Source organism: Oryctolagus cuniculus, chromosome 5, assembly GCF_964237555.1.
Source record: "Oryctolagus cuniculus chromosome 5, mOryCun1.1, whole genome shotgun sequence".
In the NCBI taxonomy this organism is placed as follows: Eukaryota; Metazoa; Chordata; class Mammalia; order Lagomorpha; family Leporidae; genus Oryctolagus; species Oryctolagus cuniculus.
In genome coordinates, this window is record NC_091436.1 from 40007806 (window position 1) to 40029510 (window position 21705).

The following is a 21705-nucleotide window of genomic DNA, read 5'->3' on the forward strand; positions in this document are numbered from 1 at the left end:
CACATCTTCCAACAACAGTGAGCAGTTTCTTCTGACCAGTGTTGGCCCACAAACTCTGACACATTTGTTTTTGTTTTAGCTTTTTGCCATCCGCAAGCTGTATGCTGGGGTGGGGAGAAGGAATGTGCCTTCTAACGGCTCTTCTCTCCTGCAACCCTTCCTCAGCCTGGAGGTGGAAGCTGTGTATTTGCATCTGCTACTGCAGTATGCTTTTTGCTCTCTTTCATCCTTTTTAGTAACTGACCTCCTGCTGCCACTTTATTCTTTACATACAACCAGTGTGATTTCTGTCCCCCAAAGTGCAGGACACTCAAGTGGGTATCACCCCTCTCTAAGTCTGAACTTGCCACCACGTATTGTCCACTTCATTTGTGACCTGGCTGTTTCGGGTGTGTTCCTATCATCCTTCTCAAATCTACAGCCCAAAGGCAGACTCTCACATGTAACTTGCCAAATTCTCAGATTCCAAAGTCTGGCTGGGTCTCACTTTGTATATCTCATACTTTTATTGCTCAGTTCAATTTGCTTTTTTTAAGGATTTATTTATTTGAAAGAGTTTCAGAGTGAGTGAGTGAGTGAGTAAGAGAGATACAGACTCTTCTATCTGCTGTTTCTATCTGGCTGGGCCAGACTGAAGCCAGGAGCCATGAGCTTCTTCTGGGTACCTACGTGGGTGCCGGGGCCTAAGCACTTGAGCCATCTTCTACTGCTTTCCTGGGAACATCGGCAGGGAGTTAGATCTGAAGTGGAGCAGCCGGGACTTGAACTGGAGCCCACATGGGATGCTGGTGTCACAGATGGTGGCTTTACCCATTACACCAGGAGGCCATCAGGTTAATTTGTATATCCACCACTACCAGGGATATTCCTGTCTGGTAGTTTACTTGAGCAAATAGTGTTTCTAGGATATGACACACAATCCCTAGTTTCTCCTGTTGTTTTTCCTGGCCAAATGTTTCATAATCTTCCCACACTGTGATAGTAAAGTGATCATCCAGTCTTATTTTTGCTGTCAACATAGTTACATATTTTTCTTTTTTCATTGATATACAGAAAAAATAATAGAGAATGATACTATAAATTATTTTAAACTGAAAGATCCAAACTATGAATATTTACATATTAGATACATGCACATAGGTTTGAAGGCATTGAATAACCACAGCCATTGTCTCATCTTTATAGAATATTACATGTGGACTGAAATTTTACAATTAGTATAATTCACTTATTCACTTAAATAGTTTTTCTTTACCAATTATCTTGAATATATATGGACTCACTTAAACATAATGAGCCATAATCAGCAGTAGAAAATTATGATATGCTATGGAGACTATAATCATGTAATAAACCTAAAAATTCTTGTGAGACTTTATTTATAAATTCATATGAAATATCTGCTACCCAATTTATTATATAAAACCAAAGAAGTGATCCTTAGAGAAGAGTGACAGTACAAGTAGACATAGGGATCTTTACAAGTCAGGAAGTTATAGAGGGGGCTAAACAATATCATTAACCATATGTTTAAATAGCACTATAGCCAGTAATCAAACTTAAATCATACTTAGAAGACATGATGTTTGTTTAGCAAAAGAGGATTTATTCAGAATCCCCCTGCTAGCGAAAGATTTCAGCCTTTGTATTCTACTTTAATAATGTTGTGTGTGCTCACATCTCAGCACGGAGAAATTATCCACGACACAAAGAAATTAGTAATTCAGAAACTTAGATTTTCAAAAGCAGTTCAAAGTGACAAAAAGTCAATCACCTTCAGCCAGCTAATTTTTACCAATGATCAGTAAAATTGATAGACTAACATACACAACTGTGTTTTTATACAAACTTGGACCGAACCCTATCCAGATTTACATCCTGAACATTAGGTGTAGATTTCAATTTCAGGAACTTCATTTAGACTTTGGCCCTTTGGCCAAATCATGGGATTGTGTGGATAGAATGGAAACCTCATAAGTGTCCTTATGGTTTATTCGAGTCTAAGTGATAGAGCAGATGAGCATGCTTGATGTTGAGATTACAAAATATCAACCATAAAAACTCAGTGTGTTGTTTATACCAAAATGCTTTTGAAATTCTTGAGAAATTTTCATTTAGTTTTCAAAACTTAGCTCTGTGGAATTTCATGTTTAACAATAACATTGACAATTGAAGAATGTGTCCTGTCTAGTTTTTATTTTCTTTAATCACATCTGTTGTCAAATATATCAACTTCCTTGATCATCACCAATATTCTCGTTCTATTCTACACCAGTGTTCAGACATTTCACCATGCTTGTAATAAGATTAGAGTCTATTTTATGTATGCTAACTCACGGAAAAATCAGTTTATATCTCTATAGGCTAATAATAGGGGTCAAATAGGCCACACCAGCTCATCACGTTCCATCATTTCCCAACCCAAAATGCTCAGTTGGAATAACTCTAACAAATAAAATGCCCATACTTACTGCTCCTAAATTTAATGGAATTTAATCCTACTTGACCTTTGTGTTACATTTGGTATGGAAGAATGTTCCTTCTTTTTAAACAACTTTTTTTGTTAGTTTTTACAATGAATGCATTGTTTACTTCTCGCTTTTAAGCTGCTAAACTACAAAACCAAAAAATCAAACCAAACCCAACCCCATGAAACAACTGCCTTCAGAAACTGGATGAGAGGAAGCAGAGGACTGTGAATCCTGACAGAAGGAAAACAAAGGAGAACTGTAGGCAGGCAGTTCCTACACTGCAACACAGAGGACACACTCGGAAGGCTCAGTGCTGGGGCTTAGTTCAAAGACAAAGGGTGCAGTCCGGCAGAGCATACAGCTCAAAGTTACGGAAGCCAATGGAATTGCACTCGGGAAGGAAGTTAAATAGAAAAGGCCAGGGATGTATAGAAGTGTTTTTAAGTGTTTGACGGAATATCAATATGTGAATGCATGTTATGAAATTCCATGTACTTGTGGAAAAAAGCATTGGAAAATCCTAGTGCTCAGGGAAAACTTAGAATAACTCAGATTCCCAACAGCCAGAATGGAGATAAATACTAATATCCTAGGTAGAGTTCTGAGGAGAGTTCAAAATAGTAGTGGGGATAACTGATTTACATAGTTAAGACTGGTCAGCATTTTCCCCAAGAAAACTTAAAAAACAAGTTCCAGAAGATCCAGGTTATCAGCCAGTAATTAAATTGTTTGCTAGGATAAAATTAACAGTTTTTCAAGGACTACAATAAAATTTGATACACAACAATCAAAAAATGTACAATGTCTGGCATTCAAATAAAATTTACCATGCGTGTGGTAGCAATAAAGCAAATATGACTCATAACAAGGAGAAAAATCAGCTGATAGGAATAGGCAAGAAAGCAATGATGGAATTAGCAGATAGTCATCTTAAAATGCTACTATTTATAAACACTATATATGTTTCAAGGATAAATGGAAAATAAGGAATAAGTTAAAGATTTGAAATTGAATTTTGAAGATGAAAAACATATTTGAAATAAAAATATATTCAATTGGATTAACAATAGATTAAATGCTATATAAAATAGATATGCTATCAGAATACCATAGATACTATATGATCAGTGGATAGTTAACACAGAAACTACTAAAAATGAGGAAAACAAAAGGGGGAAGAGTAATAAACAAAATCTCAATGAGATGTAGGGAAACATCAAGTGATCCAATACTCACATAATGAAACTCAGATATTTAATAGGGGCAAAATATATTTAAGGACATTGTGGCTGAAATTTTTTTTAATTTGATGAAAACTGTAGAGTCAACCATATAAATAACTCCGTGGAAAATATAAACAGAAAAAAACACAAAAAGATAGCATAATCTGATTGCTGAAAATCAACATAAAAGTCAATGAAGGAAAAATAGAGGCTCTTTTAAACAATAAAACAGAAATAATAATTGTAAGCAGTCTGAAGTGTGAGATATGACAACAATAAAATTAGAATAGAATAGTTAATGGAAGAAGAAAAATGACATGAATGGGAAATTTGAATATATACAAGGAATTTGAGCACACTGAAACTAACAACTCCCTATTTGAATTAGATTAGGGTTTGGACATTTAGCCTAGTTTTAGATCCCTGCATCCCACATCAGAGTGCGAGGGTTTGATTCCTGACTCTGGTTCCTGAAACAAACTCCTTGCTAATGTAAATCATAGAATGCAACAGTGATGCCTCAAATAAGTGGGTTCCCTCTACCACACAGGGGATCTGTACTGTGTTCCTGACTCCTGGCTTCAGCACGGGCGCGGTCACGGCAGTCATGGGCATTTGAGGAGTGAACCAGCGAATGGGAGCTCCCTCACTGTAATTCATTCTACCTCCCAGAAGAATAAATATAACTTTTTTTTTAAAGATGTATTCATTTATTTGAGAGGCCGAGTTATAGACAGAGAGAGGGAGAGACAGAGAGAGAGGTCTTCCATCTGCTGGTTCACTTCCCAAATAGCCACAACAGCTGCAACTAGACCAATCTGAAGCCAGAAGCCAGGAAGTTCTTCCGGGTCTTCCAGGTGGGTGCAGGGGCCCAAGCACTTGGGCCATCTTCCACTGCTGTCCCAGGCCATAGCAGAGAGCTGGATTGGAAGAGGAGCAGCTGGGACTAGAACTGGCACCCATATGGGATGCTGGCACTGCAGGCAGAGGCTTAACCTACTAGGTCACAGAGCTGGCCCTACATCCAGCTTTAAAAAATAAAATTTATTTTTTTTTAAATCTTAAGATCATATTGTGAGTTACATATTTTTATAGCAGTAAAATACCTGACAACGAAAGCATGAGATAGGAAAGGGAACCAGATGTCTACTATTTAAGGGTTCTTATGCTAAATATAAAGTGGTGTATTCTTTTAAGGTGCACTATGCAAAGTTAAGTCTGCGTGAGAGCCCCTGAAGAAGATTTTGGAGAAATGGAAATTCAAGTGTGAGTTTCAGGGTAGATGTTTGCTTCAGTGTTTCAGATGCTCCTTCTGACACCTGCACGCCACGTCACAGGGCCTGATTGGAGACTTGGCTACTCGGCTTCAGATCCTGCTTCCTGCTCAAGTGGATGATGGCTGTGTCCCTGCCACTCATAGGGGAGATCTGGATGGTCTGGGCTCCTGGCCTTGGCCTGGCTCAGCCCTGGCTGTTGAGAACCTTTGGAGAGTTAACAAATAGATGGAAAATCTGTTTCCCTCTCTCTCCCTCTGCTTTGCAAATAAAAATGAAAAAAAAGTATGAGTTTACTTTAATGCAAAAAAGTTTTGAAATATATTTGTTTTTAAATAATATGCATTTCCATGTATTATAAAAAGATGTTTTTGCATCAAAATAATTCAGTCTTAATTCCATTTTTCACAAATTTCTGATAAACCCACTTATAAACTAAACAAATACTAAACAAATTTAAAACAGATAAAGTGGAGTTGTTATAGAATTTAATCGAAAAAGAAAGCAAGAATAGTAGGGCAGACTAAAGCAAACACCAAAAAATGAGACTTAATTCAATCCTGTGGATGACTGCATTAAGCAGAAGCAATTTGAAAGCTGTAATTATAAGGCCAAGACATTAAGATGGGATAAACACAAAAATGAAAATATATATACACATTAAAATTTCAAAATGAGAGGTAGAACAAATGATAGCATGTAAAAATATAGGCTACCCTAACACCAATCAAAAGAAAGTTGGATATGAATATAAGAAAAATGTATACTTCTGAATAAGGAATATTAGCAAAGGTAAAGAGGAACACTTCATAATGCTAAAAGTGCCAACTTTTTTTTTTTTGAAAGGCAGAGTTAGACAGTGAGAGAAAGGGACAGAGAGAAAGGTCTTCCTTCCGTTGGTTCACCCCCCAAATGGCCACTATGGCTGGCGTTCTCCGCTGATTCGAAGCCAGGAGCCAGGTGCTTCCTCCTGGTCTCCCATGTGGGTGCAGGGCCCAAGGACCTGGGCCATCCTCCACTGCCTTCCTGGGCCACAGCAGAGAGCTGGACTGGAAGAGGAGCAGCTGGGACAGATTCCAGCGCCCATATGGGATGCCGGCGCCACAGGCGGAGGATTGGCCAGCACTGTGGCTCACTTGGCTAAAGCGCCAACTTTAAAAAGACATAATGATGTTAAGTGTGTGTGCAACACCACACTCTACAACACACGAGTAAACACCTGAGAGAACTGAAAGAAGAAATGGGCAAAACAAAATTATAGTTCAACACTTTCAATGCAGAACATGCAGATATAAAATTCATTAAAAATTGACCGTTAGAAAAAATGTTAACAACAGCTCTAGTATACACATTGTTTTCAAGTGCACATGATTTAACAAAGTGGGCACCCTTCTAGGCCATAAAACCAATCTCAATGAATTTCAAATGATCTGAAAGAATATCAAACATATTAGGCCAATAAACTAAACTAGATACCAGTAACAGAAGAATATCTTGAAAACTTACAAGTATTTGAAAATTTAATACCACATTTTGAAAGAATCAATCAATAAAAAAAACTTCTCTTTTTTCATCAGTCTTTCTAGAATATTATCAAATTCACTGATTTAAAAAACAGTTTCTGGTTTACTCTAAAGTATTTGTTTTCTATTTAACTAGTTATGCAAACACCTTTAGAAATTATGATGAGGGAATATTTTTCAGTGCACTTCACAAGTCTAGCAGTGTCCCAATTCCAACACCAGAAAACAATACAAGAAAAAAGTTCTTTACTTATATTCCTTATGAGCATAGATTCCCAAGTCACTAATGAAAATCTAACAAACAGGATCCAATACAATTTCAACAGGATAACCCTTATGACCAAACAAGGTTTATAAATAAGAGGATTGGAAAGCTGGATAAGCATTTGAAAATCAATCACAGTATGATTCATATTAATAGTTTAAAAAGGAATATCATGTCATCTCAATAGATTCAGAAAAGGTATTTAATAAAATTAATATACATTCATGATAAAAAGCTTTCAGAAAACTAAACTAAGAATATAAGAGAATATTCTCAAACCAAACAGAGGCATCCATATGTAAGACATAGCTAACATCATTCATTCTCAAGACTGAATGCTATCTATTTAATACAAGGGAAAAGGCAAGGACTGGTCCCACCATGTCTAGTCCATTTTGTTTTTTATTGTAGTAGAACAAGAAAATGAATAAAAAAACAGTTTGAAAAGTAAGAAATAAGGCTGGCTCTGCGGCTCAATAGGCTAATCCTCCACCTGTGGCACCAGCATACCAGATTCTAGTCCTGGTCGGGGCACCAGATTCTGTCCTGGCTGCTCTTCTTCCAGTTCAGCTCTCTGCTGTGGCCCAGGAGTGCAGTGGAGTATGGCCCAAGTGCTCGGACCCTGAACCCGCATGGGAGACCAGGAGGAAGCACCTGGCTCCTGACTCCGGATCAGCGTGGTGCGCTGGCCATGGCGTGTTGGCCACGGCGGCCATTGGAGGGTGAACCAATGGAAAAAGGAAGACCTTTCTCTCTGTCACCCCCCCCCACTGTCCACTCTGCCTGTCAAAATAAATAATTAAAAAAGTAAGAAATAAAATTCTATTTGTAGGTGACATGATTATCTATGTAGAAAGTCCCAATGAATTTACCAAAATCAATCTATGTTACAGTACAGAAGGCTAAATATAAAAATAATTGTATTTTTGTATTTAAGGAAAAATTAAAAGCTGAAATGAAACAGCATTCACCTTTGCATTAAAATATGAGACACTGCTATATTTAACAGTATTTGTGCAAGGCTTGCATACCAAATTTATAAAACATAACTGAGATAAATTACCAATACCTAAATAAATTCAAAGTTATATTATGTTCACGCACTAGAAGATGCAAGATTGTTGTCAATTCTTCCCAAGCAGATCTAGAGACTCAATAGAATCCTAATCAAATCCTAGCAGGATTTCTGGTTGGAAAAAATGGCATGATGAATTGAAAATTTTTATGGAACTGAACCAGATCTAAATCATCTAAAAGGTAATCTTGGAAATCTTGAAATATGTCATTTCATGCCTTGCTAGAAAGGTAGTCAATACCTTATATTATTAGAGGAAAAAGACATACACAAAAGTAACAGGAGAGAGAGTCCAGAAACATATCAACATATAATTGATTTTAACAAAGGAATGAAAGTCATTCAATGGGAAAAGGATAGTCTCCTGAACAAATGACACTGAAAAAAATTGAATATCCATGAAAAAGTGAACTTTGACCATTATTTCATACCAAATACCAATTAATATTAAAAATGGAACAGGACCTCAATTTAATACCTACATAAAACTTGAAGAAAACATACAGAACAAATCTTTGGGCAGTGACTCAGGCAGATATATTTACATAGAAAACAAAAACCATGAGCCAGAACACAGAGATAAAAAACTATTATTTCTAAAATTTAGATGAGGATGTGAAGTGAAAGACAAGCCATCATCTGGAAGACATATAGTTATGGAATATATATATATATATATATGTCATAGGACTTGTATGTAGAATTCAGAACTCTTACAACTCATTACTGAGAAAATAAGCAAGCCATAATAAAATAGGGAAAAGATTTATAAATGCTTCATAAATATGTATGAATTATAAATAAATGATTCCCAACATCATTGTGTGTAGAGAAATGTAAAAGATACGAATTCCTAAAATTAAAAAGACTTATAAACCCAAGTGTTGGTAAAGATTTGGAATGTTTTTGAAAGAGAAATGTAAACAAGTCTGCAAAAATACTTTCGACTTACACAATGATGCCCATAACAAAATTATTCATAATAACTCCAAAGTAGAAATGATTCAAAGGTTGACCAAATCGTAACAGGTAAGTAGATAATAGTATATCAAACAATGACACATTATGAAGAAATTAAAAAGAACAAATTACAGGTATAGAAACAGCATGAATGAATTGCAAAAGCATTAAAGTAGAAGAAAGCCAAGTCCAATCCAAACAAACCAACCCCAAAACAAAAACACAGAGAATGATTCTAAATATAGGAAGTTGGGCTGGAGCTGTTGCATAGCAGGTTAAGCTGCCACCTGCAGTGCCGACATCCCATATGGGCACCGGTTAGGTTTGAGACCCGGCTGCTCCACTATGAATCCAGCTCTCTGCTATGGCCTGGGAAGGCAGTGGAGGATGGCTCAAGTCCTTGGGCCCCTGCACCTGCATGGGAGACCCGGAAGAAGCTCCTGGCTTCTGGGTCTGGATCAGCACAGCTCCAGCCATTGTGGTTTTTTGGGGAGTGAACCAGCGGATTGAAGACCTCTCTTTCTCTTTCTCTTTCTCTTTCTCTTTCTCTTTCTCTTTCTCTTTCTCTTTCTCTTTCTCTTTCTCTTTCTCTTTCTCTTTCTCTTTCTCTTTCTCTTTCTCTTTCTCTTTCTCTTTCTCTTTCTCTCTCTCTCTCTCTCTCTGCCTCTCCTTCTCTCTCTGTGTAACTCTTTCAAATAAATAAATAAACCTTTAAAAAAACACCAAATATATGAAGTTATAGCAATGATAAAACTACAGTGATAGAAGGTAAAAAAGCCTGTGTATAGGGGCATAAAGGAGATTATAAAACTATTACCAATGGTGGAAACATCATTTTAAATGGGTACATTTCTTTTAATTAATACCTCACAAAAAGGTGATCAGGAGAACACCTTGAACTCCTCACCATTTCTTCCTGAACTTGCTCCTCCTCCCATAAACCATGGCATCAAGCGATGCCATCATCATCCACTCTGCAGTCAAGCCCCAGCTGGGAGTCATCTTTAGCCTTGTGGATTGCCCATCAGTCTATGAGTGCATCAACCCTCCCAGCTCCTCATGGAGGCCCCACGACTGGATCCAGGCTTTCAGCTGCTCTCATCAGAATCTCATCAAAGCCTTGTAAACTGGTACTTTCACTTCTGATGCTGGATAATTTCTTCAATTTTGAGTCTCGCTGAGTCATTTTCCATGGTCCATCCATGGAGAAAAACTGAGGAGTTTTTCCCGAGCTCAGTGTTGTAAACATAACTTCAGAATTCCTTCAACTACTTCCGGAAAACTCCTGTAATTACCTCCTCATTTCATTGTAGTACACTTTTCAGATATATTTCAGTGTGTCTAGGTATGAGGTTACAGCTATTTTGGGTTACAGAATTTGATTTTCCTCACTGTTATTTTCTTTTAGGTCTTATGGAGGGTTGCATACATGTATATTTAATTAATCATTTTTCCTATGATTAAAATCTAAGACACAGATCAGTATCTTATATTGTTTTTGTGATATAATTTGGATTTTGAAATGCTCTCTTCTACCAAAATAAAACTCTCTCTAAAAAAAAAAATCAGATGAATAGAGTGATTCACTCACCTTACAGCCAGTGATGATGCTGTGGCCCCAGGTGTTGGGTGCACATTTAGAACATTTCTCTCCAACGGTATTGGGAGGGCAAATGCATCGACCAGTTATTGGGTCACAATTATTACCCAGGTGGGAACAGTCGCAGGCTTCAAAAGCACAACAGGGGAAACAAGAGTGAAAATATTAAACACTGGATACAAAATATTGAATTTTATATTGTTTTGATTGTGTTGTTTTATTTTCTTTACATTAAAGATCCTTGGAAATAAAAAGTTACAGGATATATCACAGAGGATTTGATCAATAAATGAACATTGTGTTTCATTTAATAATTTCAAAAGTTCAAGTATTTTTAGGTTTCCTATGAATTTTAAGGGTGGAAAGAATGGATGCTATCAAATTTCCTGTTAAATGTAATACCTTGTATCCAGATATTATAAAGCTTAAAATTTGCATATGTAAATTCAGCACTTACTTTTCTGTGCTGTATTCATCTTTTTGTCTTATTGATGACTTTGATTTGTGATAAAAGCCAATAAGCTTAATAAGCTTCTTAAATGAAATGCATCAAATATACATACTTTTACAAATGGCACATGAGAATGTTTCAGTTTTTCAAATAATAGAATTACAGATACTGTCTACATGTTAAAATTCTTAAAAAATTTTATCAAAGGCCTATTTCAATATTTTATTTTCTTAACCCTTATGCAATATTACACATTTTAAAGAATGGAAAAATAAAGTTTGAGAATCTATTCAATGCTGATCAAAGAATGTTAGCAATTTACTATTTTTGTTGACTTAGCTACTGAGAGTGTATTTAGTTTTACTTTTCAAGAAAGTACTTTTTTACATTTTTAAGAACTTTTGTATAAAGGTAAAAATTTCATGCATTTCATATAAGAGCATAACAATACTTCTCACTGTACCCTCCCCTCTTCACTCCCATTCTCCCTCCTCCTTCTTTTCTATTTTTCTTTCACTTTTTATAATGATATGCTTTCAATTTTCATTCTAATCATGTTTAACCTCCCCATTTGACAGGCAGAGAGAAACAGAGCAATCAAGACCCCAGGCACTCTCCAAATGCTGACAATGCGAGGACTACTTAGGTCCAAAGTCTGCAGCAAGGTCTCCCACAGAGATGGCAGAAACCCAGTTACTTGCATTATCACTGCTGTCTCCCAGGGTCTGCATTACCAAGAAGCCATATTTAGGAGCCAGAGCAGGGTACCAAACCCAGGTGCTCAGATGTGGGTCACTGGCGCATTAACCAATGTCTTAACTGTTATGCTTAAGGCCTGCTCCTAATAGTTTATTTTAGTGTACAATTTCATATCAAAGTAGGAAAAGAAACAGCAAATTCTTGAATTTTTGTGGAAGACAAATGTTATAAGAAACCTAATTGGTTCTATGATTAAATTGTTTTAATGGAATATATTAAGGTATTTGATTAAGTTGTCTTTTTAAGGGATCACAATTATCACTGTTTACAGCATTCCATACGAGCTGTGAAAAATGTTTAGCAGGATGCTGCTTTTAGGGTAAGCACCAGATAAATGTTAGTCATTGTTTTTGTTATTATTGTTGGTGGTGGTAATTTTAAACCAAAGGATTTATTTTATATGTGCTGTTCATTAAGAAGAAAAGTAGTTAGCATTATGATTAAATTTATGTGCTAAAACATGTCTTGCAACAGTTTGAATCATTACTGGCAAATAGAAATTCTCTAAGTAGTTCTTCAGTGGAATCATAATAAGGAGCAGGAAGAAGACCCAGATAATTAGCTAGTTTCCCCTGCCAAAGTGCAATGTTTACCATGGTTAATATTCCTATTAGAAATAATAATGATAAACACACAGCACTTACAAGTCAGCCCTTACTCTAAATGTCTGATAGCCATTAACTCAACTAACTCTTACAGAGCCCCTATGACGTAGATAACTCCTGTTTTTCTAATCTAACAAATGCATTTTGCAGAGGGAAAATGAAGCCAAATCACTCAGTCGAGTTCACAAAACCAGTTGCTGATGAAGCCGCTGGATAAATCCAGGCTGTTTGGTACAATTCATACATAAAGCTACTCTGCCTGTTTTGTGCTTCTTTTCTCTTCTGATTCTCCGGGTTAGAATGCTACCGGGTCTGCATTTCTGCGATGTTATCGCGATTTCAAACTTTTAAATAACATTTTTGGCTCCACTTACATTTTTGTAATATATTTGAGTTTATAACATTGTTTCTTTATATTAAGTAAAAATAAGAGGTTTGGATTTAGAGAATAGAGTATTTTATTTTAAACATTATAAAATGCAACTCAGTTTTTAGAATATACAGATTTTTGGATTAGAGACAGTATACTGATGCTTAGGGAAGTTACAATGATGACACTCTGAATAACTTGTAATGGTTTAGTTTACAATAAAAACCCTCTCTTTCAAGTTTGGAGACTATCTGAAAGATATTGTCCATGAAATAATTTTAAACATCTTCCCACTGCTTCTCACGTAAATCTGCTATGATAGTCAATAATGTTTTAAAATCTTACAATGGCTCTGAGAATATCGGAGTAACATGAAGGCCAAATCGATGATTTTAGAAAGCAAAGGTAATTTTCCACCTGGTGATTGTTGGGTTAAGGTCAAGCCTAACTTAGTGACACATAAATCAAGGCCAATGCTTGATCTTCAGTTCCTTCTGAAGTGTGCTAATTGTTTTCTTAGTTCACGATTGGGAAGGCTGTAGCTGGGCGTATGCGAATGCCACTTTTGGAGTGAGCCAAGAAAGCCCTGCTTGCATTGCCCCATGAACTAAAAGCCTAGAGCCAACTTGTTTTTCTCTGAGAACAGGACCGTTTTCAAGGCAGCTGGAAGGTGACAAAAACACTTCTCTCGAACCAGAAAAAAATATTAACTTCCTCGATCCTCATACACATTTTGCAATAGGAAAAGTTGAATGTAGTAGCTTGGGAATAGAGTTCCAACAAAGATAATATTGACAGCAGAAAAATGGAACCTACAACTTCTAGTCAGCAATAACCATGGAGTGACTGACACTACAGAATCAGGATCTGCACACGGGTATTTACTGAGTTCTTGCAAGCATGGTTATTTTTAGGGCAGTGTTTCCTTGCTACTGCAATGTATTTCATTTCTTATTTAACTTCAAGATAGACACACAGTATTCACTAAATAATCTGCACTACATATGAGGGATCTTCAAAAAAGTCCATGAAGGGTCAGGCGATTGGTGCAGCAGGTATGCCTGTACTCCATATCAGAGTGCCCGAGGGTGAGACCCAGATTCTTTTTCATCGGTGTGCTGGGATGCAGGTGGGGATTGCTCAAGTAGCTGGGTCCCTGCCATCTAGCTGGTGGACCGAGATCGAGTTCCAAGTTCCCGCCTTTGGCCTGACTCAGTACCAACTACTGCGGGCACTTGGGGAGCAAACTGGTGTATGGGAAGATTTGTTGTTGTTGTTGTGTGTGTGTGTGTGTCTGCTTTTTAAATAAATCTTTAAAACCTTCATGGGACATGTACATTATGAACAACTATAGACAGGTTTCAACATTTCCTGCACCCAAATAAGGAATCTTTTAATTCTGTTTTCCCATGAACTGTCTGAAGTACCCATGTATTGTGAAGGTGCATTTCTTTAAGTGAAATGCACTCTCACAGAAGCAAAGACATCACAAACACAGAAGAAATACACAGGACTCAGTCCCTTTGCACAGACCTATGCAGCCTCCTTCTTGGAAGTTGAAATATCCATGGGCACAGCGGTCACATTTCTTCCCTGTGACTCCAGGCTGGCACCAACACTGTCCACTCTCTTCACAGTCAAATGATTTAGATCCGAAAGAATTACAGTTGCAGGGAACACAGCCCCTTCCCGATTGCAGGCCGAAGGTTTCACGCTGGCAAAGAGGAAGAAAGTGAAAAATGGAGAAAAATAAATTTAAACCATTTGAGGCACAATGAAATCCACAATTCTAAGAGATCAGTTAGGAAAAGAGAATTGATGGGTTATCAGGGCTCTTCACCAGTTATGACAATTGGGTTATCATTTAATTAGATGTACTGTTCCATGATTGTCAAAGAGAAAAGTCTAATTACTTTCAAATTTCATTAAAGAATTAGGCATTATCTTTTTTAAAAAAAGATTTACTTATTTATATGAAAGGCAAAGCAACAGAGAGCAGGAGAGGAAGAGATAGCAAAAGAGAGCTTCCATTTACTGGTTCATGCTCCAACTGGACAGTGCAGCCAGGGCTGGGCCAGGCTGAAGCCAGGAACTTCATCCTGGTCTCTCCCATGTGTGGAAGGGGCCCAAGTACTAGTTTCATCATCCTTTGCCTTCTAGGCACATTAACAGGAAGCTAGATGGGAAGCAGGGCTGTGGGATTTTAAAACTAACTCTGATATGGGATGCTGGTGTCACAAGCAGTAGCTTAACACACTGCACTGTAATACTGGACCCAGCATAATTTTTCTGTCTATAACATTTTAATAGGCCATTCCCCATTCTTCCCAAGGCACTACCAGCAATATAGAAATAAGATATGTGCACTACTTACAACTGACTTTATACTTGCTTCATTTCTAATCATCTGAATTGATGACTTTTAGATCCTTTTTTTTAAAATAGAGATTGATTGATTTATTTGAAAGTCAGAGTTACAGAGGGAGCAAGAGTGAGTGAGAGAAAGAGAAAGAGAAAGAGAAGGAAAGAGAAAGAGAGAAAGAGAGAGAGAGCGCACTTTCATCTGCTGTTTCACTCCCTAGCTGGCTGCAACAGCCAGGGAAAGGTGAGGTTGAAGTCAAGATCCAGGAGCTTCACCCAGGTCTCCAATATGGGTGGCAGGGGCCTAAACACTTGGGCAATCATCTGCTGCTTTTCCCAGGCCATTAGGAGGGAGCTGGTCAGAAGTGGAGCAGCGAGGACATGAACTGGTGCCCATAGGAGATGCCAGTGCTGCAGGCTGTGGCTTAACCCACACAACACAGCACCAGCCTCTTCCTTTGCACTCTTTCAACCTGGTACAAACGCCTTCCTCATTAATGAATGACCTGCAACCTAAATTCAAATACCCTCTTCCCCTAATATTTGATCTATGTTTCATTTTTTCATAAAATCTTCTAACTGTCTATACAGTGTCTGTAGGATATGCCTACACTGGACAAACGAGGCCTTTTTTAAAGATTTATTTATTTCAAAGACAGAGTTACAGAGATAGGAGAGAGGGAGAGAAGGAGAGAGGGAGAGAGGGAGAGAGGGAGAGAAACTCTACTACCAGCTGGTTCACTCTCCAAATTGCTGCAATAGCCAAGGCAGAAGGCAGGAGCCAGCAGCTTTATCTGGGCCCCCATCTGGGGAATGAAACAGTGGATAGAAGATCTCCTCTCCTCTATCCCTCCCCCACACATAATTTTGACTTATAAATAAATAAATGTTTTTTAAAAAAAGAAAATGCTGTCGATCAAAAAATCATTCCTACTACAAAATTGAAAAGCATATATCTTTCTTAAAATACATCAGTGTTGTCTGTTTAAAGATATCATATTAATATGATATTTTAATCTGGGAAATTAGTCTCAGTAATTACTTATTGATAAAAATAATTTCTATTTTAGAAAATTAGTCCTAATAATTACTTCTTGGTAAAAATAAATCTTGCCACTTAATGTGAGCTTCCCAAAGAGAAATGAATTAAGCCTCATATATTTTTGCTCCTATTGTTAGCAGTATTAAAATAAGTTCTAAAAAACAAAATCACACTGAAAATTACTTTCAAAATGATTATAGTTAAGAATAGTTTTATTTTTTAAAGTAAAATGGGCTGAGTTTGATAATCATTTTGATCTTTATATTTACTCGTTTTATTTTTATTTCTAGTTCTAATTCAGATTTCATTATATAATTTAAGAAGAAAATTTACAACCGTTCTAACAAATGACATGATTTTTAATTAAAATTACCTATATAGAGCTAAATACACATTTTTATTCCAAAAAGACAATTTAATGTAAAATTCTAGCTACTTGGCATAATTAATAAGAAATTAGGACAATTAGAGCTCAAGTATGCCCAGTAAATATGGTTTATCATAGTAACAGTCAACCAATTAGATGTTCATATTAGAGAAATAGTTGAATAAATTATGATACAGTCATACTATGAAATGATATTCGATAATTAAATTCCATTTTAAAGCAATTCAATGATATGAACATGCACAGGATATAACATTAAGAAAAATATTAAAGAGAATATAAAATTATAAATATATTTCCATAATACATGCATATGATAATTTATAATGACACAGATATTGCTTAGACATGCACAAATAGAAACTTATATCCATATGAGTACATAGAAAACAGACTAGAATAAGGCAATATTTTAAACTCTGAATTTTAAAAGTAATCCTTTGCATTCATGCTTATTTTCTAAACTTTCTTCATTTAGCATATATATACATATAAATGTATAGATATTGCATATTGGTATATATGTGTATATATACATATATATGAGCATACATGAAAAATTCTTAAAAAAATTTGTATTAATAAAATTGCAGGTGGATTTCAAAAAAATTTTTAAACAAACTATCTTTTAATACAATTTTCCTAAAAACTTTCAAAAACATTTTTTAAACTTTTGGTAGATAGAGAAATCCCATCTTCTGTTTCACTTGTCAAATGCCTGTCTGGGGAGGGGCTGGGAATGAAGTCGGAAGCCGGGACAAAATCCAGGTCTCCCGCAAGGATGACAGAGACCCAATCACATGGGCCATCACTGCTGCCCCTGCTATCGACATCAGCAGGAAGCTGGAGCCAGGAGCTGGAGTTGGTGCTCTGTTTTGGGATACAGGCATCATAATAGAATCTTCACCACTAGGCCAAATGCAAGAAACCCGTGAACTTTTTGAAGTATTCTCATGTATGCACATATACCTTTAATGAGAAAGTAAATACAATATTAAACAAATATGCAAATCCCAGTTATCAGTAAGAATTCTAAAGTTGATAATGTAAGAAAATATACTAGCAGAAATCTTTCTATTATACTTTTCTTCTTAAATAACATAGCTTTAAAATCTAAGTTATACCAAAATAAACACTACCAAATTTCAGTAATAAAATATTCATAACTTTGTTCTTCAAAAATCTCTTTGAAACACGAGGAAAACCTTAGTAAACAAATTTAAGGAGCAAATGTTCCCAGGCAGTAATTGAGATTAATGAGGTACAACAAGCATGAGAGAGAGTGCCTGTCCAGTCCCAGTGGGAAGATGGATGAGCTCCCATAAATTCTATTCCCTTGGGGTAATAACACATTCTAGAATTCAGATACTATGTTTCCTATGTGCCAAGCACTGCTCTGAAGCCCTTCACAAATACGAACTCTTTTTATTCCTCAGGACGATCCTGGCAGATAATTGCTACTGTGAGCGTTCTTATTTGTTTTGTCATTGACAAGGTTGTGAAACTGAGGCAGAAAAAATAATTTCTGGGGTCCACACTGTGTTATAACGGGCTAAGCCTCTGGCCTGTTTGACCAGCATCCCGCATGGGCACCAGCTGCTGTCCTGGCTGCTCCACTTCCGATCCAGCTCTCTGCTATGGCCTGGGAAAGCAGTGGAAGATGGCCCAAGTCCTTGGCCCCTGTACCCGCATGGGAGACCTGGAAGAAGCTCATCTCCTGGCTTTGGATAGGCTCAGCTCTGGCTGTTGTGGCCATCTGGGGAGTGAACCAGCAGATGGAAGAACTTTCTCTGGGTCTCTTCCTCCCTCTGTCTCTGTCTCTCACTCTGCCTCTCAAATTAAACAAATAAATCTTTAATAAATAAATAAATAATTATTTCTAAGGTTTCTTTATTTAATAACAGCAGTAAGATTATCCATGGGGCTGGCACTGTGGCCTAGAGGGTTTAGCCTCTGCCTGTGGTGCTGGCATCCCATATGGGTGCTGGTTCAAGTACCAGCTGCTGCTCTTCTGATCAAGCTCTCTGCCTAGGGCCTGGGAAGGCAGTAGAAGGTGGCCCACGTGCTTGGGTCCCTGCACCCATGCGGGAGACCAGGAAGAAGCTCCTGGCTTCAGAGTGGCCAAGCTGTGGCCACAGTGGCTACTTGAGGAATGAACCAGTGGATGGAAGACCTCTCTCTCTGTCTCTCCCTCTGTCTGTAACTCTGCCTCCAAAATAAATAAATAATTCATCTCAAAAACAAAATATGAAAGTACTAAAATCTGCCATTTACTAAGAATGCTCCATGCTTGTGCCTTATATACTGTTCTATTTCCCCGCCGAGGCCTGGAAGGAGCCCTTCCCACCCCCCACCCCCACCCCACCCCGATCTCTCCCTAGCAGAGATCCCACAGTATGGAGTGCTGATGACTGCCAACCCCCCCTCCCACCCCCGATCTCTCCCTAGCAGAGATCCCACAGTATGGAATGCTGATGACTGCCAACCCCACCCCCACCCCCAATCTCTCCCTAGCAGAGATCCCACAGTGTGGAGTACTGATGACTGCCAACCCCCCTCCCCCCCCCCCCCGATCTCTCCCTAGCAGAGATCCCACAGTGTGGAGTGCTGATGACTGCCAGCCCCCTCCCCACCCCACCCCCCATCTCTCCCTAGCAGAGATCCCACAGTGTGGAGTGCTGATGACTGCCAGCCTCCAGCTGCCAATCTTTTGAATGCACTGAAGGAGCTCTCAATGCCCTGAATGCTTATGTCCAAAGCGATGGCACTGGAAAAAGAGGATAGGCCCTTGCTAGGGGTTGGAGTGAGGGTAAAGGCCTCAATAAATGAGAATAGTGGGTTACTAAAAGGGTGCCCAGAGGGATAGGCTGCCAGGTTACAGTGAGGGGCAGCAGGCTCTCACCAGGGAGAGAATCTGCCAGTGCCTCCGTCCTGGACTCCCTACCCCCAGAATGGACAGGAACTCACTCAGTCTATGCCACTCTGTTATAGCAGCTGCACTGGACTAAGTCAAGCTCATGCTGGCTCACAGTTCTTCAACACTTTTCCCAGTCAATGGTTGATTACAGCAAGGCACCAACTCAGGATTCCTCGAATGGGCAAGTTTTGCTTGGCAACTTTGCACAGGCCAGGCCGCGCATTTGAGATTCTGGCTGAGTGCACCGACTGAAGCTTTCCCTACCCAGACGTTGTCTCTTTCCCACTCCAGCTGTCAGTCATTGTAGCTGGAGCCCCTGCATGCTACTCCCTCTCTCACCTTTCAACCTTCTCAGGGGTTGCCCACGGGAAGTCTCTACGTATCTGTAGCCCAAAACCCCATGATGAATATCCTACCACAACTGAAAAAGCTGAATTATAGAAACAGTCTAGGAATCTCCAGCTAGGAAGAAGTGAGACTAGGGTTTGGCCTGATGCCGTCAGATATCAGAATCTATTTTCTTAGAATTTGTGATAGTGAAATAAAGCACATCATGAATTTTCTTGTCTTCTTTACTTTTCACTTCACTCTCTCCTTCTTCAATACCCTCCTGTCTCCACAGGTCCCGAATCTACACACTGACAAATCGTGCCTCTTGTTATTCTGCAAGTATAGCCAGGGATTGATTCTTCCTTCCTTCTTTTTCTCCTTCTTTTTTTTGCAAACAGGCAACGCCTCAATCAGGAAGTGTCTAATTTCTGCATTTGCAGTTTGCACATTTAGCAACTGTTATTTAGTGAAATGCCACAGGGGAACTTCAGCTGTGGCAGCACACAGAACACAACATGCTGAGGCACAAGTCATGCAGTGCCTTTGGGATTACCGGAGCTGGGGCGCGGTAGGCTCCCCGCGGACACCCGCTGGAGCTGCTGGAACCCCACCTCTGGGGAGACCCCAGCACCCGTTGGGGTCTCCGTGGCTGCTCCTCCTGTCGGTGCACCTGCCTGCCGAGGTTGCACTGGCTCCCTACGAAGCCTGATTTACAGACACATCTTCCTGTATTGTCACATTGCGGCGACACAGAGCCGACGGGATTGCAGGCACACGGCACACAGAATCGCTTCTCTGGGTCCCACCACGTGTTGGGCTTTAAAAGCCAACAGAAAAATAAAATGAAAATGAAACCAACAAAGAGCATACGGCATAGAGAGGAGGTAGGCTTGAACAGATGATATTTTGAAACGTCCTACAGAAAGGCCAGTTTGACATCTGGGAAATGCTGGCTTCTGCTTCACAGCTTTATTACCAATAAAATGAATTTTAATGCAAATCCATCCACTGCCATGGAGGAATCTAAAGATGCTTGCTCTACTAAAGGCAGGCGATCAATAATCATAATACTTAATTGAACATTGTATTTTAGCAAAATGATATAGCCAAATATACTCTGATTAGCTTTTTATGTGAAAATGAGTAGCGTGCCCACTTGATATAACTTTTAAGTGGCAGAATCAGAAAAAGATGTTCGCCAAAAGAAAAGGAAGTGACACGTTTTAGTGTCAAAATATAAAGGCAAAGGAATAATAGGGTTAAATTTATATGTTAGCTGCTTAAGGAACATCTGAATCAAAGCAAACAGTACAGAAATTCACCGTCAAAGAAATGTGGCTTTCAAGTCATCGCCAATGTACTGGATATTTAGCCCTATTTTGAGAAAACATTGCACTGCTCACAGTTATTTCACCTGTAGAGTTATGGAATTCTGAATTCTTCTTTTAATATACTAAGCTGTGCAAAGCATGGCATTGAAAGCTGGAGGAAACTTCCAAGGAAGAAGAAATTCGCAGGGCAGCTTCTGCTCCTTACCTTGCATTCATCACAGCGCCGCCCCTGCACGTTGGGCCTGCATTCGCACTGTCCAGTCCGAGCATGGCAGACGTCAGAGAAGGAGCCATTGACGTTACAGCGGCAAGCTACAAAGAGGAGAGAGATCTGTAGCTGGAGAAGCTTTCTAGTCATCTTAATGGGTTGCTGATCCCAGCTGGTAACACTGCCACCTACACATTCAGTAATGCAACGTTTTCTGATCGCTAAGTGCTGTGTTAGGGATCCTGTTGTGTTACCCACCCCACCCCCCCCACCCCCAATTCCAGAAGCTGTGGACACCAACAGTCTCTTTAGCACAGTGTCAGTCACTTTGTGTCCTGCTGAAATATTAATGTCATCATTATTTTTCCAATCTTGAGGATGAAGAAAATTGAAACTCCCAGAACCTGTCACTTATACAAGTGACATGCTTACTGAGTGACAAAGCTAAATTCAGAACTTGATTGGGACTTGGAGTCCCCTGGTTGCAGTTACAATGCTGTAATGCTGTTTCACTTCTCCATAGGTACACTGGAGTTGGAGACAACTTAAAAT

The 21705-nt window shown here is 38.6% G+C and overlaps 1 protein-coding gene across 2 annotated transcripts in view; it reads right to left on the bottom strand.

The window, feature by feature from the left end:
• Nucleotides 1–21705, bottom strand: part of LAMA2 (laminin subunit alpha 2) — a 707630-nt gene that overhangs the window by 250998 nt on the left and 434927 nt on the right. For both annotated transcript variants that reach the window (XM_070073612.1, XM_051855341.2), the window contains exons 20-22: nucleotides 21151–21257; nucleotides 14110–14290; nucleotides 10383–10519 (exon numbers count right to left, since the gene is read on the bottom strand). In XM_070073612.1, the coding sequence (XP_069929713.1) occupies nucleotides 10383–10519; nucleotides 14110–14290; nucleotides 21151–21257 (425 nt within the window). The remainder of the gene's footprint in view (nucleotides 1–10382; nucleotides 10520–14109; nucleotides 14291–21150; nucleotides 21258–21705) is intronic.